This window comes from Colletotrichum fructicola (genome assembly GCF_000319635.2).
Source record: "Colletotrichum fructicola Nara gc5 chromosome Unknown KSG_Nara_v1_contig06, whole genome shotgun sequence".
NCBI lineage: Eukaryota > Fungi > Ascomycota > Sordariomycetes > Glomerellales > Glomerellaceae > Colletotrichum > Colletotrichum fructicola.
Window position 1 is genome coordinate 2632869 of NW_027094056.1, and position 14654 is coordinate 2647522.

General features: G+C 54.2%; 2 protein-coding genes across 2 annotated transcripts; both read left to right on the forward strand.

Moving 5' to 3' along the window:
- Positions 1–1115: 1115 nt before the first annotated feature.
- FCR1 (Fluconazole resistance protein 1) lies at positions 1116–2285 on the forward strand (the record flags this gene model as incomplete). The annotated part of the gene is made up of 2 exons (XM_032037478.1): positions 1116–1337; positions 1392–2285. The coding sequence occupies 2 exons, from the start codon at positions 1116–1118 to the stop codon at positions 2283–2285; spliced, it is 1116 nt and encodes a 371-aa protein (XP_031892672.1).
- Positions 2286–9897: 7612 nt separating this feature from the next.
- CGGC5_v010994 (uncharacterized protein) lies at positions 9898–10208 on the forward strand (the record flags this gene model as incomplete). Its single annotated transcript, XM_066152451.1, has 2 exons — positions 9898–10013; positions 10100–10208. The coding sequence occupies 2 exons, from the start codon at positions 9898–9900 to the stop codon at positions 10206–10208; spliced, it is 225 nt and encodes a 74-aa protein (XP_066008317.1).
- Positions 10209–14654: the final 4446 nt, after the last annotated feature.

The window sequence follows — 14654 nt, forward strand, 5'->3', positions numbered from 1 at the left end:
CACACACACACAAACACTCCAACAAGCTTAGCCTCACCATCTTATCTCACCTCAAGCCACACTTGCAAAAGATAATCATCTTGTTACACCAAACCGGCTTATATCGAACCAATCCTCCCGCATTCGCCCGCCCGCTGTAAAGGACTTCAGTCATCTACGGCTCAACGAATAGAAACAAAAGGCACCAACCAGCCTCAGTCATCGCCCTTTTGGACCAGAACCAGTACCCGGCACCGTCGTCCGCCAAAAGACACGTCCCTCCTGCGGTCAGCAATCCGCCATATTTGCAGTCATAAGCCCTACCACGTCCCAGGCCCGGCTTGCAAATCAGGACCCCAATCCCTATCCTCGTTCACACGCTCTGCACTCTCAACTCCGCTGCGGACTTTACCTCGTTTGGCGGCTAGTTCATTCAGAGCTGTCTAGCGCGCAGGCTACATTGCACAACATCAGTTGTACAAACGGTACACCAAGAATTCCAGGATCCCGTTTCTGTTCTTGTGCTCCTCCCCCCATTCCATTCCACACGACTGGACCAGGGGCCCGCCCGCGCATACTCGGACATAAAGACGTCGCCGACCGTTAATGCCAGCAATCCACAATCCGCCCTCTCTGCACAGCACCAACACCACAAGGACACACACCCAAGCAGGCACCGCACACGCCCTGCCCACCCGCCCTCCTAGCATTGCGAGCGACCGAACTTTATTAACTCAAAAGCTTCCGAGGCCTTCTGCCGCATCACATAATCTCGCGCGCGCACAATAGACGCACCCCGACAGTCTGCTCGACATTAATAATTTGCCAACACCCTGCATCCCAGTCCCTTGCCGTGCTGACTGTCCCGACTCTTGACCCTAGCGCCGCGGACTCTTGGCTGTGTCTACCTGTGTCATCCCGACTCTTTTACCTTTTTGGCTATCCTTCCCTAACTGAACTGGGTCTCGTTCTCGTTATTATATCTCACTTACACGGCCTGCACCCACATACAGGAACAAACTTATACGTCTGTTTGCCCCTCGGTCTTGGATCACATTTGCCTTATCTCACTTACACTACTACCTCTTCACCTCAACTACAACTTCGCCTCACATCATAACTCTTAATCATCCACCATGGGAAGCGGCCTACCTACCCCTCCATTGGAGGACCAGAAGTCCAGGAAGAGCTCCTCATCCAGCTCAAAGTCCATCAAGCCTAACCGCCACACCGCAAAGCGCGCCAGCCCTCACAACGCAACATCACACCATGACCACCCCGCCTCAGCAATGTCTGCCGACGGTCGTCACAAGAGAGTATGGAAGGCTTGCGAGAGGTGTAGAATGAAGAAGACCAAGGTAGGCCTTACTGTCCCCGCCTCCCAAACTACCCTCTCCTCTAACACCACTTAGTGCGACGGAGAGTTCCCTTGCAAGAGATGTAAAGACGACGGTCTCGTCTGCACTGCCGGTGTCCGCAAGAAGACGGAATACAAGCAGCTCCCTCGAGGATACGCCGAGGTCCTCGAGCACACCCAATTCGCCCTCATCGCCACCGTTCACAAGCTGTACTCCATGGTCAGGAATAACCAGCAATGGGACCTTGGCGAGCCTGAGCTCAACGACCGAGGACAACCTGTCATCCACAACATTGCCCAGAAGCTTGGCTGCATTCGCCCCAACTCAGATATCGACCTTCCCGTCCACTCTGTCTTCCCCGAAGACGAAGCAGGCCTCGCCGAATTGGCGCGCCAACTGGAGGAGCAACAGAAGGAGCGCGATGCAGAGAAGGCAGCTACCACCACCAGGATACCTACAGAACTTGACTCGGCTTCGTCTTGCGAACGCTCCGACCGCGCGAGCTCCTCTGAGCTCGACCACTCCGAGTTCGAGGCCGACTACCGCAAGGCAGTCTTTGGCCAGCACAACAACCCGATGACCATGTCTCCCCAGAGCTTCTCGACCGGCTACACCGAGTTCGATGTCGACTCTGTCGCCTCACCAGTCGACCCCACCGCCGCAATGTTCCACAACCAGTCGCCGACCATGAACGCCTACGTACCACAATGGACCATGCCTCGCCAGGCCGCACCGCCCCAACCACCAGCGATGGATCTCGCCCAGCAGTTCTTCCAACAACAAAACGGCGCCCTCTCCAGCATGGACATGCTCAACCAGGGCCTCATTGAGAACGAGTTTGGCACCATCAAGCCCCACGTCCTCTCATGTCCGAACCCCGAGGTGATGATGGGCATGGGCGACCCAATGATCTACGGAGGCTACGACGGCGAGCCGATGCGCCTATAAGAACGGTTCACTCGAACAAAGAAACCTCGAATTTCTTACATCTGATCACGCGTTATGAGATATAGAGCTGGGGTTATTGGCGGGTTTCGGCACCGGGCTGGCGCACGCGCGCCCAGCTCGCGCACATGCGATGGCGGTTGGGAGGTTTTATCACGGTGTTTCGTCTGCTCTTCATTCCAACGATACACCGCGAAGGCGTTGCTTTATGGTTACCGGCGGGATCCACTCGTGTCCGCGACGACACAAAGGCGTTTCAAGGATTTTACGGAGAAATATGTTTCCATGCCATTTACTTTTCTACTGTGTGGTAATTTCTTCTCGGGGGAGGGGGAGGGACGAAGAAAAAAGGCAGTCACGACGACTACTCGAATCGGAGACCATGTATCATCACGGCCGGGTTTTTCCTCATGTTTTCCCTCCTGTCAGTCGCTTCGCATAGCCTGGCGCCTGAAAGGTGTTTCTTAGACAACAGGTTTACTTTCACCACACTCTCTCCCGCCCCCGCGCGTGTGGACATTTGGACGACTCAGCATAACAAGATCGCTGGATATGGGGGCCGGGGAGGGGGGCGTGTAAACCTTGGCGAGAAAAATACCAAACCACACTCTTCTTACAATTTCGTTCACCATGGATGACTATGCATGCTCACATTCTTGCAGTGACTGGCCTGGTTCACCAGAGAAAAGATGAGAAGAAAAATAAATGCGCGCTAACAATTTCCTCTTTGGGCAGCAGGGCAGCAAAAAAAGAAAAGACCAAACGAACGAGCGCTCGCTGCGCTCTGCCACCAAGCGCACCCAGCCATAACCTAGTTCGAATGACTTTTTTTTGCTCTTGTCGCCGTCTACATTTTATTTCAGCGGCTGTAACCTTCAGAGTTTGTATGGTCCTGTAGTAAAAGAGTGAAGAATGTTGGCATGAACGCACACACACACTCGTTGGCACAACAGTCCGATATCCCCCAAACTGAAAATGATGCCAAAATAACAACACGCACAATAGCATTTCAGTGGGCGGCGACGAGGCAAAACACACTGCAGTCGGCGTCCATCTTGGCTGCTGCTGCTTGCTTGCTAGCTTGCTACTGGAGGGGGTCGGCGACGGCTTGCGACGGTGTGCGAGCTTGCACTTGCAGGCTGACAGGGAACAGCTAACTATGCAATGCTGCCCTCCCCTCCCCCCCAGTCCCCCGTCCTGAAGCATCATCCCCCCTCATCCTTTCAGAGCTTCCCCTCAGGGAAAGAGGGAGCTTTGCGAAGCAGGAGCCAGCTCCGTTCCAACTTTTTTTTTCTTGGGTCTTCTCTGGCCTGCTGCTGCGTTCGGCCTGCAACCGTCACGGTTACCCTTTCCCCCTTCCCCTACTGCGTGACCCCCCGTGACCTGATCTGACCGCTGTTATTGCTGCTACGGCGGCGGAGGGTTTGGAGCGAATGCGACGCTCAGAGTTGCCAAGGGGGGGCACCATAGTAAGTTAACCTAAGCCACGGCCGGCGGACTCCACGTCACGACTGTAGAACCACAGGGCAGGGGCCCGTCAACGGCCGCAGGTGTTGACAAAATACGTGTAAAAAGGGCCCCCAGGTAATCTTCTGATACTGAAGAAACCGGCGATCATTGTTCGAAACGGGTCTTAGTCGACCTCACCGTACCCAGGTCTAGATTGCCAGCTCAGCTGTCGTGACCGTCGATGTTTTGCTGTATCCGTCGTCAATATTTCTCCAAGCTTCTGGCGGCCCCCACCAGCGGCGGCGCTGCAGCAGTTGGGTTTGAGTTGATCTGCGAAATGCCTGATGGAAGCTTGAGAGACACTTTGGGGGCCGAATGGGGTTCCAAACAGACGGAAATAGAGGCAAGACCAAGCCAACAACAGCCCATTTACTGCCCAACCCCCTATTTTCGTATTTCCCCTGGATGCTTGTCCTGTTTCCCTTTTCATGTGAGATGAGCCGCTTGTCGGGCGTAGATTGCATCACCATCATGGCCAACGGGTGCAAACTGGCAACACGGAATAACAAGTCCCATCGGAGCGGACGAAACAAAACTCCAAGTCCGCCGAGACGGCGGGCGAGCTACCAGCCCAGTCGTCGTCGTCGTCGTCACGCCCCTCACGCTCTAAGCCACTCGATCAAGAGGTCTTGGTTCGTTCTGGACAAAGGTTCCCCTGGCGTATCCGGGATCCCTGCTCCGTTGGTCAGTTAGGGGGGCGTGGGAGATGTGAAGCCAGGGGGTGCGTATCTGTCTCCCCGCCTGCAGTGCGTGTGTGGTTGCTCGTAGTCGCTGCGTCTGCGGCGCTGGCGTTGACAGTGGCAGGGCGCAAAAGCCAACGTCGACGCACGTTCACGCATTTGCCTCTACACGCGGAAGCAAACTCCCTGGGCGGAAACAGATATGCATGGAACTCAGGCGCATACTTCCAGGCAGGGTCACTCTGGCGACAGGCGGAATGGAGCGCCACGGGGAACAGAGAAAAAAGTTCTCCAGCAGGACACAGCGATAGGAACCGTCTGAAAGCGTCCGCCCTGCGATCTCTTTCGATCCCAACACGCAACGCGGCGCCCCACAGCGCATGTTCCACTAAACGCGGGAAGCTCAGGGCGCTGTTCATGCGATGATGCTGCGTTTGAGGATAGGATAAGCGGACTTTTGGGGCCTATGGCGCGCCGCGCGGTGGATAAGAGGGTGTTTTTTTGATAGTGGGCTATTTGTTGCTGCGTAGGATGTGCGTTGCGCGCCAGAAGGGGGCTACTAGGGTGGTTGGAAATCGAAAAGTGATCTCGGCGTTTGTAGCGGAGGGCGGGACGGGATGTTGTAAACCCCGTGGTCCGACGGTGGAGGCCCCCATATGAGTCGACTTTTTTTTTTTTTCCCACTGCAAAATGCGAGGGCGGAATTAGCCTCATGGTCCTGTGGCCGGGTTTGAGAGTGTGTGGATTATGGATTTTCGGTTTCTTGCTGCTTCAGGTGTAGGGCGGAAGAAAAAAGTCGTTCACGGACTTCCAGACCGATGACATTGTTTGAAGGGGCTCAGACAAGCGTGGGCAATGGCACCTTGTGAGTTCACGTGTTGGGCTGGGCGGGCTTGTCTGAGTTGGGTTGACGATGCTGGGGAATCCCTGAATTGGGTATTGTTTGGGGTTCAGGAGCTTTGTCAGCGGACAAAATTGGGTTTCTCGAACAAATGATGAGCGCCGTGGCCGACATTGAAGAAGGCCTGAGAGTTTCCCACTCAGCCAGTTGTGGATGGTGAGAGTGGTGGACTGCCGTCGAAGTAGAGTGCCAGCAGCGGAACGCCCACCTCGAAGTCTAACGTTGTGCGACGTTCGGGGCAACGTCGTCCTCGTTGTCGGACAAGGCAGCCATCAGTCGGGCGAAACTCAAGGACGAAAAGGCCTCTCGGCCGCAGGTCTTCGGGCTTCTCGCACTCGGCATATTACTTGATCGCCCTGTAAGGCGTGTCATTGGTGCCAGTAGCAGAGTACTATGCATAGTAGTGTAGCAGTCGTAGTGTACGTCGTACACTAGTGAGGGAGGGCGATTGATACGGCAGAGAGATGGTGTGGGTTAATTCCGGTGACTGACAGTGGGTCGAAAGGCGGTGATTAGATGGTGTTATTTTTGCCCTCTTTTTCCTTCTCGACTTTTTCTCTGTGTTGCTCCATGTCCGCAAGCAGCCAGTCGGGCTGCAACACTGTTCCGCCCCGTCCCACTCTGTCCACATCGTCGGGATCGGAGAGAACTGGGGACCAGACAGTGAGTCGATGACCAACCGCCAACGTGGTGGGTGGTCCCCTGACAGGGTGACAGGGGCCCCGTATTTTAGGCAGGCGATCGCAAAGGATCGGCGGCCAGCTGGACGAGGGCTGGGAGTTGTGCAGAGCTCAATGCCGCGTTTTGTGCAAGCGTCGGCAGCTCGCGATGCCGAACGGGGGCTAATCGGACATCGCATACGCCGTATTGACACCGGCGTGGAGCGGGCAGGGGAGGCTCCCGCAGTATGCTGCGCACCGGCGACGAATCTGAAATTGGGCAAATGGGTAGGGCCAACATCCACCGGAATCCATGATAAGCTGGATCCCCGACCTGACCTCGTCGTCCGGGGGGTGGTTGCCTCGCATTAGGGTAGAAGCCAAGACGAGGAGGCAGATGACACATATTGGGTGTTTATTTCGAAAAAAAAGTTTTCGTTCTTTCAGGTGGTTCAATCATCAGCCGTAACCCTAAGATGCAAGTCGCGCTTGTTGATGATTTGGGTGGGCGTTTGATTGGCGCATGTCTTGGCTTTTTCTTGGTATTCCTGGGCTCGTGGTCCGCGGGCTGGCGGGCTCGGTGGCCGGGCGCCGGTTTGTCACGCGGCGGCCGGGCTCGGGGTCCTTTCAGGGTTCCTAGACTTTGGCCCTAGGGATTTGTTGGCGCCCGAGGACACGTTTGCGTCCATGTCTCGGGGTCAGACTCGGTCGCTCACTCTGAGTCGGGGTGAACGGTGACGGAAACGGTGACGGCTGCCGCGACGGGTGAGTGCGGGAACCCCACGTGGGTATCCGGGGGATTATCTTGAAGAGTGTGCGTACCTGATGCTGATGCGTACATGATCCAATGATTTCCATGATGCCATGTCTGCGTCTCACTGCCTTGTTCAATGTCGGGGCCGCATCTCGAGGCGGTTTGATGTTCTCGGGGTGGGGGAGGGGGGGGGGGAGGGGGGGGAGGGGGCCAATTGGCGATGGGACCTCGGGCCCGAACTCCTGAGGAGAGTAATGGAAAGGCGGTGCTGTGCGGTGCGGTGTGGAGGATGCAAGAAGAAGATGCTCCTGCGCCTGTTGCAGTTCCTCCGTCGATCCGTACGGGAAGTAGCTGTCGGCCGTTGTTTTCGATCGTAGATTCAAGCAAGGAAGTAAGGAAGGAAGGAGACACCCGCACCCGTGCACCTTCCAGGTTGTTCTTTGCGGGAGGCCTTCCCCTTCCTCGATTGCAATGGAAGGAACCATCGCGATTGCAGCTGCCTTGTTTCGATGTTTCGGTCTCGGCACCTTACTCCAAGAGTGCAGCAGCTCGCACCCTACTTTCCTCATCCGTCGATGCACCTGCGACATTGCATATTATCTTTCTAAGGATCACTCAAGGCAGTTACCTTCGTTGGCGGGACTGCCCGACTGGCAACGCACCTGCACCTACACTACTCATGGAAATAACACGAATTGTGCAGGAACGCGGGCGATTGGCCCGCTGCTACATCCTCGCATCACTTCCCAATTGCGAATCCCGTTCCCGGATCATCACCTAGGTAGGTACCTATCCTCCTGCCTGTTGCCTCCTCCTGTCACAGGTGACAGCCAGGCTTCTGTATTGAGATAAGTCAAGGCACCTTGGTGTCTCGCGAAGATGGACCTCCTGCCGTGTCAGTCATGGTGCTTGACTTGTTGTGCCTGTCAATCAAGCTTGAAATGGGCTGACAGCGAAAGTGACAGGACTGGGCATGGCCTGTCTATGTCATGTCAAGGCTGTCGCAAGTTGTCAGTGCCATGCCATGCCAGCACATGCAGTCCGTCAGTCAGGTACGAGTATTCTGATGGAGACGTCTCCAACTTTGCGAGCGTTGCCCTAGGCCTGTGCCTGTGCCTGTGCCCGCCCAGGAACTGCCTAAGTTCCCTTATTCCCCATTCCATCCCCAAACTCCGTACTGACGCCCCCTTGATAAACGCGTATTAGCGTATTCACCTCACCCGCCTGCAGCTGTCAAACATCCATCTCGCATTGCTCGGATTGTCTCGTCTGCCCTCGTTTTCGGTCTCGCGGCTAGCTAGTCTCTCGCTTGGTGTAACAACTGTCGCCGCTGCGACCACCGCCACCACGGCCTCACAGCCATCGCTGCTGCGAAACGAAATGACTCTCGCCAATTACTGCACGATGCGAAGCGCGAGGGCTTGCTGCTCGCTGTCGCAACTCACATGCACTTGAATCTCGACAAGCGAAGGGGGGGCGTACGACGCAAATAATTATTACATTGTGGCTCGACAAGGTGGCTCCAAGAGTCCAAGCGACCCCAATTCGAGCTTACACTACACTATTCGACGAACGTACAGACATAAGCTGGGCAACCATGTTTTATCCTCCAGCTCTGTGTCTTGGCCGACCCTTTGCCCCAAAACAGGTGGCCGTGCTAGCCTTGGGATGCTTGGCATTCTGCACCCGCCGTATTGGCATCTCGTCACTTTTACTGACTGCCGCCGAGGGAGATCGCCATCGCATTTTCGCATCCCTCGTTAAGGTAGACGCCAACCGAACCCACGCCCACCCTGTCAGTGTCATGTCAACCTCTCCATTACCCCGCTCTCTCTCGTGCCAGGGGAGTTTGTGAGATTGCAATTCTTACGGATTTGGCCCAGGCCTACGACAAGCCGTTGGCGCAGCATCTTGGTGTCAAGGGCCAAGAGCTAAGAGCCACAGAGTACCTCGAGAGACATCGAGTGACTTTGCCAAAGTCCCTGCATGTTTCTCCAGGTATTGACTCGATCCTACCATCATCTACTGCGACAATTGCATCTGCTGCAGCACAATTCCAGCATGGGCATCTTCACGCTGAATTACACCAGTCTTGGCACCCTGGGCTTTGCTTGATAAAGTCAGCACTGCCCCAACCACGGCGATATTTGACACCGCCCGCCAGACTGTGAGCCACTGTTATCCTCGTGGGCCCGCCAATCACCCGCTGTACAGCGTCCATCATTCGCCTGATTATCAGATGACGGCCATCATGGTCCCAAGCTTCAACATTGGCCTGCGAACTCTAATCCGCTGGACATTTGTCTCGAAGTTCAGGAACTCTGCCCTGCACTAGGCCACAATCAATGTTACGCAAACGTGAGGCTTTGCTATCGTGGGACCCGAGTTCAGAAAAGATCCTTCAATAGACGCGGCGCTACCAGGAGTCAATTGGCCGCTATGCGAGGGGTTTTGATATGGACGAGGCGGGGGTTGCCGCCCGACTGCTGACATATTGTACCTCGTCAATTTAGAATCTCCAACGTCTTACTTCCTGGCTGAATATGGATGTACGAGCATGACGACGAGGGAAATCCTTCGAAAGAGCCAAGCTCATCTCTTTACGGAAGCCGCACAGGCTTAGATGCTGGCATGGGAATCCGGCCACTCCAAAGTCCCATAAGCAAACCCCGTCTCGCGAGGTGTCGCGTCCGTTCGAATGGGTAGGATTCCAGGCTGCCGTTTATCGCCGCGGAGATCACTCTCTGCAACACAAGATCTGCCTCTAGGCTTGCCACGGCGGAGCATTGGAGGCTCACTTTGCATGGTCACCCGCAGGCGCTGACCCAGCTCGCAGGATGCTGGTGAGCCTTATTTCCAGAGTCGCCCTTTACACAACAGAAAGGATTCCAAAACACGTCGCCGCGTTGGCAAGACCAGTGCCAGTCGTTTGGTTCACGCTACACATACGCCATCATGCCATATCAGCACCTTATTCGGCCGTTAGCCAACCTTGATTCGCCCGGCAGACGGCTTCCCCCTTCGAGGAAGCAATCCGGGGACTTTCTGTCTCATCATAAAAAGCCCGTCAGCTTACAAGCATCAAGAGGGCCAAAAGCTTAGTATGCTTGATATGCTGCCCAATTCAACAGGCAAGAACTGGCAAGAGATCCACAGCGGCGGCTCCGATGTGCCCAATCCACAACATCGCAGAGTTATTGTGGGCAGACATTTTGTCTCTTATTTCCAGTAAAGTTAATCCCATCTAATTAGAATCCTAGTTTTATCCAACGTCAGCAATGGTGGGGAGTTAGGATGCTAAATCCACGTTGTAGGCTCTATACCATATGGAGACATCTTGAGCAGGTCCCCGAACCTCGGACCCCTCTCCGGTCGGGATTGTACAAGTCCGCCAATTTTTCAAGCTTCATGAATCCTCACTAGAGCTCCTGCGGCAGATGTTGACCCGACACTTCGGAAAGATCATCAGCCGGTGGGAGAACCCTCGCCGTTTATCTGATCAAAACAGGCACAAGAAACCCGAGGTGGAGGGCAGCAATTACTCGGCCGCAGGCATACGGTCTAATCAATAATCAGATCTCCGAAGCTTATTGACTCGTGCGGGTCGGTCCAGCCCCTGGGCCACTGCGTTTTGTCATCAACGGCGACCTCCTCCACGGACGGCCGAAATCTTCGGACGAAGGTGACGCAGTTTGCCGCCGCTGTCCCTCATCTTCCCCTCAGATTAAGGGCGTTGAGATCTGCTATCCGTAACGGAAAGGTGGAGGACGATCGTTGGTGGGAAGGGGAGGGGCCGAGGAGGGCTAAACAGACACACGCACTCTCAAAACTCTGTTCTGCCCATCGTCATCTTGCTTGCGCGCGCGCGCGACTCGGGGTTCATCTTTTCTCGTCAACCCAAACGAGGCCCGAAATGGGAGAAAATAAACCCCAAAGACCAGGACCCTGGTCCCTTGCCCCGTCCCCGTTGCAATGTTGGTGGTGGTTGGTGGCCGGCGCGTCGCCGTCTCCATGGACGGGGTTGTCGCGCGCCTGCAGAGAATTAAGGTTAATCGGCACCGATGGGCATACGACGTATTACCGGGATGCCACCTGACCCAAGCGTCAGGTTTGACAGCGTTCGTCTTGCTACTCTATTCGTACCGGTAGGTCGCCGCAGTATGGGCCTTTTGGGTTTCGTGGGGGGGCGCGCGGTCTAGGGCATCCCCTTACAGACATTGGCAATCTGTATGATTAACGTTACTTGCCTTTCGTCAGTCTGCCCTCCCCTTCCCCCCTCATCCCCGAACCGCGCGGCCGGGGTCCGGGGTGCGGGCTTTCTGCTCATCTTTTTCTCCGCTCCGCGGCCGTTCGGTCTCGGACCTTGAGAGGTGTCAGGGCGGGTAGCATTCAGGGGTCAACGCCGGAGGGAGAAGGATAACTCATCAACGGCGACCGTGGTTCCTCCGAACGTTGTTGCGATAGTAATCGGGTAAAGGCTACTGCATCGTACAAGTCCCGAGCCAAGGCAGACTTTTAGCTGGCATTAGCGAAGAGTGTTTGCTTGTGAGCTGCCTGAATAGTACTGGACTCGTGTCTTTGGTTTTCCTCATACTTTCTGAGGCGGCCTCGTCATCGCGTACAACCGTGAATGCGAAATAGGGGCCTCGGGGGGAGGTGGAGGAGGCTCGGGGCGGCGGCGGGCGTCTATCTCATGTTCCTAACTCCCCAAACCCGAAGTTGGGATGATTAATCCGCGTGAAGGTCGAAGATCACTCAACACAAGTCCGCCGTTTGATGCATATGAGGGTCAACCCCGTCTTGCCGCGGAGAATAGGCAGGAAAAGCACGGGGCAGCCGACGCGGAAAGGGGGAGACTTCCCCTTTCCCGTCCGTCTCTGTGCCTGGTAAGGTCCGCCCCGTCGGGTGACCGAGTCAAGCTGGCGTTCTCGAACTGTCTTTTGACGAGGAAAGGCAGAGAGCGAGCGAGAGGGCTAACCCGAGGGAATGGAACCGTGATCCCTACACACCCCACGAACATGCATGAGGCGTTGATCTTTTCTTTTCTCTTTTGCTGATACAGGGGCCGCGGGGGATGGGAAACAGACTCTCGGGTTTGAACAAGTCGAGTAACTGCGCCGATGACGAGAGGTATGCATCCCATCGGTAACCTGCCTTCTGATTTTGCGCATGTTTAGTTTAGCCTGTTGTACAGTTTGCGATATGGTGTTTCTTGTAAGGCATTCTTGTGTCGTATGTTCGGTCTCGGTATCTCGTTGCTTGTTTGGGAGGTGAAGTCCTACACACCCCCTCTGTACCATTCGACTAGCCCATGCCCAAGATATTGATTATGATCATACGTTTGAACCGGCGCCTTGGCCCCGAGATACTTTGTGAATACCTGTCCAACGAGGGAGGTCCGGGCTTCGTTCGGTTCAGGGGGCAGAGACCGAAGAGAGTGATGATCTGCCTGACTTGTGGGATGTACCTTCCTCCCGCCCTTGAGGGTCCTGCGAGCTTGTTTGCGGCTTGCATTGGGGTCGTCTTAAGGTTTGTAGTGATGGCTTGGAAAGGCTGGGCGGGGTGAGCGGAGGGTTGAATAGGGACGACGGGCCGGGGAGGGGAGTGGGATGGGGATGGGGATGATGAGACCAACTGTTGGGGACCGTCGTGGGGTTGACAGGTGGGCGGAAACGGTTTTGAGGGGGAGGTTCCGTTACGGCGGGATTGAGGGCTTGTAGTTTCTGTGTTGTGGTTCCTGAAGGCCAAGACTTGGGTTTGTCTCGGAGATCGTCGTGGATTGCTGTATGACCGGCTGCGTCAGATTGGTATGCGGTTGTGGTTTACAACGATCAAGGCTTTCGGAAACACTTCGAAGTCAAACGGCTCGTCTTTGAATATTAAAACGGCTCTATGAAATGGCCCGCGAGTTTAGCAGAGATGTTCTTAGTGGGGAGTTTGGCGTTCAAACCCCTCATCTCCTCGAGTGAGGCTGTTGTGTACCCGAATTCACCTGCGCTTTACACTGTTGCTCTACGTGCACTTAGGAGCGTGGCATCTACTAAAAAAAACCCTCTTATCCCAGTATACCGAATGAAATTGTGCTGAAGTGCTTGAGCCGTGCCTCGAGTTCTTGGGTTAATTGTGTGGTTCCAAAGATGGTTCAATGTTGTGTGCTTAAGATCTCAACAGAAAGCAGTATCCGAGACCATCAAGCACGAATATTGCGGGACAATGTGATACTTGAAGTCATAATCACAATCTTGGGAACACTCTGAACTGGGTCATTGAGGGCCTTAGCTGTTTAGTCTGGCGGTACTTGTGCATTTGAGCATTCGAACACTACATTTTCAGGGGTATCTCAGTTTCCCCAGGCCATGTGGCTATCAAGCCGCCAGTGAAGTTATTTCTGTTAAGTTTTCAACGCAGGGTCAGTTCCGTGAATCAAATGACATCTACGTTGGTCCCTCGTTAGAGGTGTCTGCGGTTCCTGAGTGAACCTCAATTGCTACGTGGACAACGACTAGGTTCCACTCGGGCTTTTATTTGATTCCATGAGCAATAACGTCGCAAATGACTGTATTTGACGTCTCAGATCCCAGTGTCTTGGTTCGGAAGATCGTCCCAAGTTGCAGGGGAATAGATACTTACTCATGAGGCCTGCTCTCCTGGACAATACCCCTAGCTTCTCAAAGAGTCGGAGGCGGAGCCTGACATGAACCACGGCGCCGATCATTCTTTCACTTAGAAAGATTTGAATCGAGGGATTTTGGCGTATCTTAACTTAGAAAGCTTTCGAGAGACAGCACGTTTCGGCGGTACAGGGTGAATGGAGTATACGTCAGCTATGTCGTCGCTCTGGATCAACCGGTCAAACATAGGAGAATGAGACTAAATGACTCATTTATTGTTAGATCTGGTAACGAAGCGTCCCCTAAGATTTCCCGGTCTTCTTTCGTGTCTGATATCTTGCTGGGCCTGCTTGTATTTCACGCAGCGCACATCGTACACGATGATACTAGGTCACGGATAGAAGACATTCAAGATGACTTCAGCGATCTTCTAGACAACTCCGCCATTGATGCAGATTAATGTCCGCCGAGGCCAAGAAGAGCTTGATCTGTTAGTGTTTTCCTTATCAATCGTGACTCCCAAAAGGTTATTCTATGATCAGTGTTTCTCACAAACCTTTGAGAAGCCTACAACACAGGCATCTTGATTCCAGAGTGGGATAAATCTCATATTTCGTAATCACCCTTAAAGCTCCACACTTAATAAGGCGCCCTGTTTTCACTCATCAGGTATTTGTATGCAACTCGACTACCTAGACTTTCAATTGATTAAACCGAACAGATCTGCCTTACCCAATGTCTGTGGGGAAGGTCGACCAATAGCACAACCTCAGAAACGAAGAAACAAATGATTTAGTCATTGGTGAACCCTGGAACTTACGACCACAAGCCTTTCCAGATGACACCGCCTCACTCATCAACCAGCCTGGAGAAGCATTCGAAGACTCGAATTCTGAGCCAGAGTGCACTGGTCTGGTGTAATTTGGGTATGTTGGTTTCTACTTTAGCGTTTCCTTGGAAGTGGGGGCTTTGCGATGCCACTGTTGTTTCCACCTGGATAGAGCGAAGATCGAAATCGAAATCGAATTGAATAGGCCGGGCTAGCTTTGGAGAGATACCTAGCAATAAACTAATCAGGGGGTGTTAAGGACCGGATTCAGATAGATGCCTTCGTCCATTTAGCAGCTGGAGGCGCTTTCTACTAAGCGAACTGGCTGACACCGGTCCTTTGGGGCCTTCATTTCGAGGTGATAGGGGAAAGTACCATTCTGAAGAAAGTCTCACTGTTTCTGTATCCGGACCATACAGCCCATTGAAT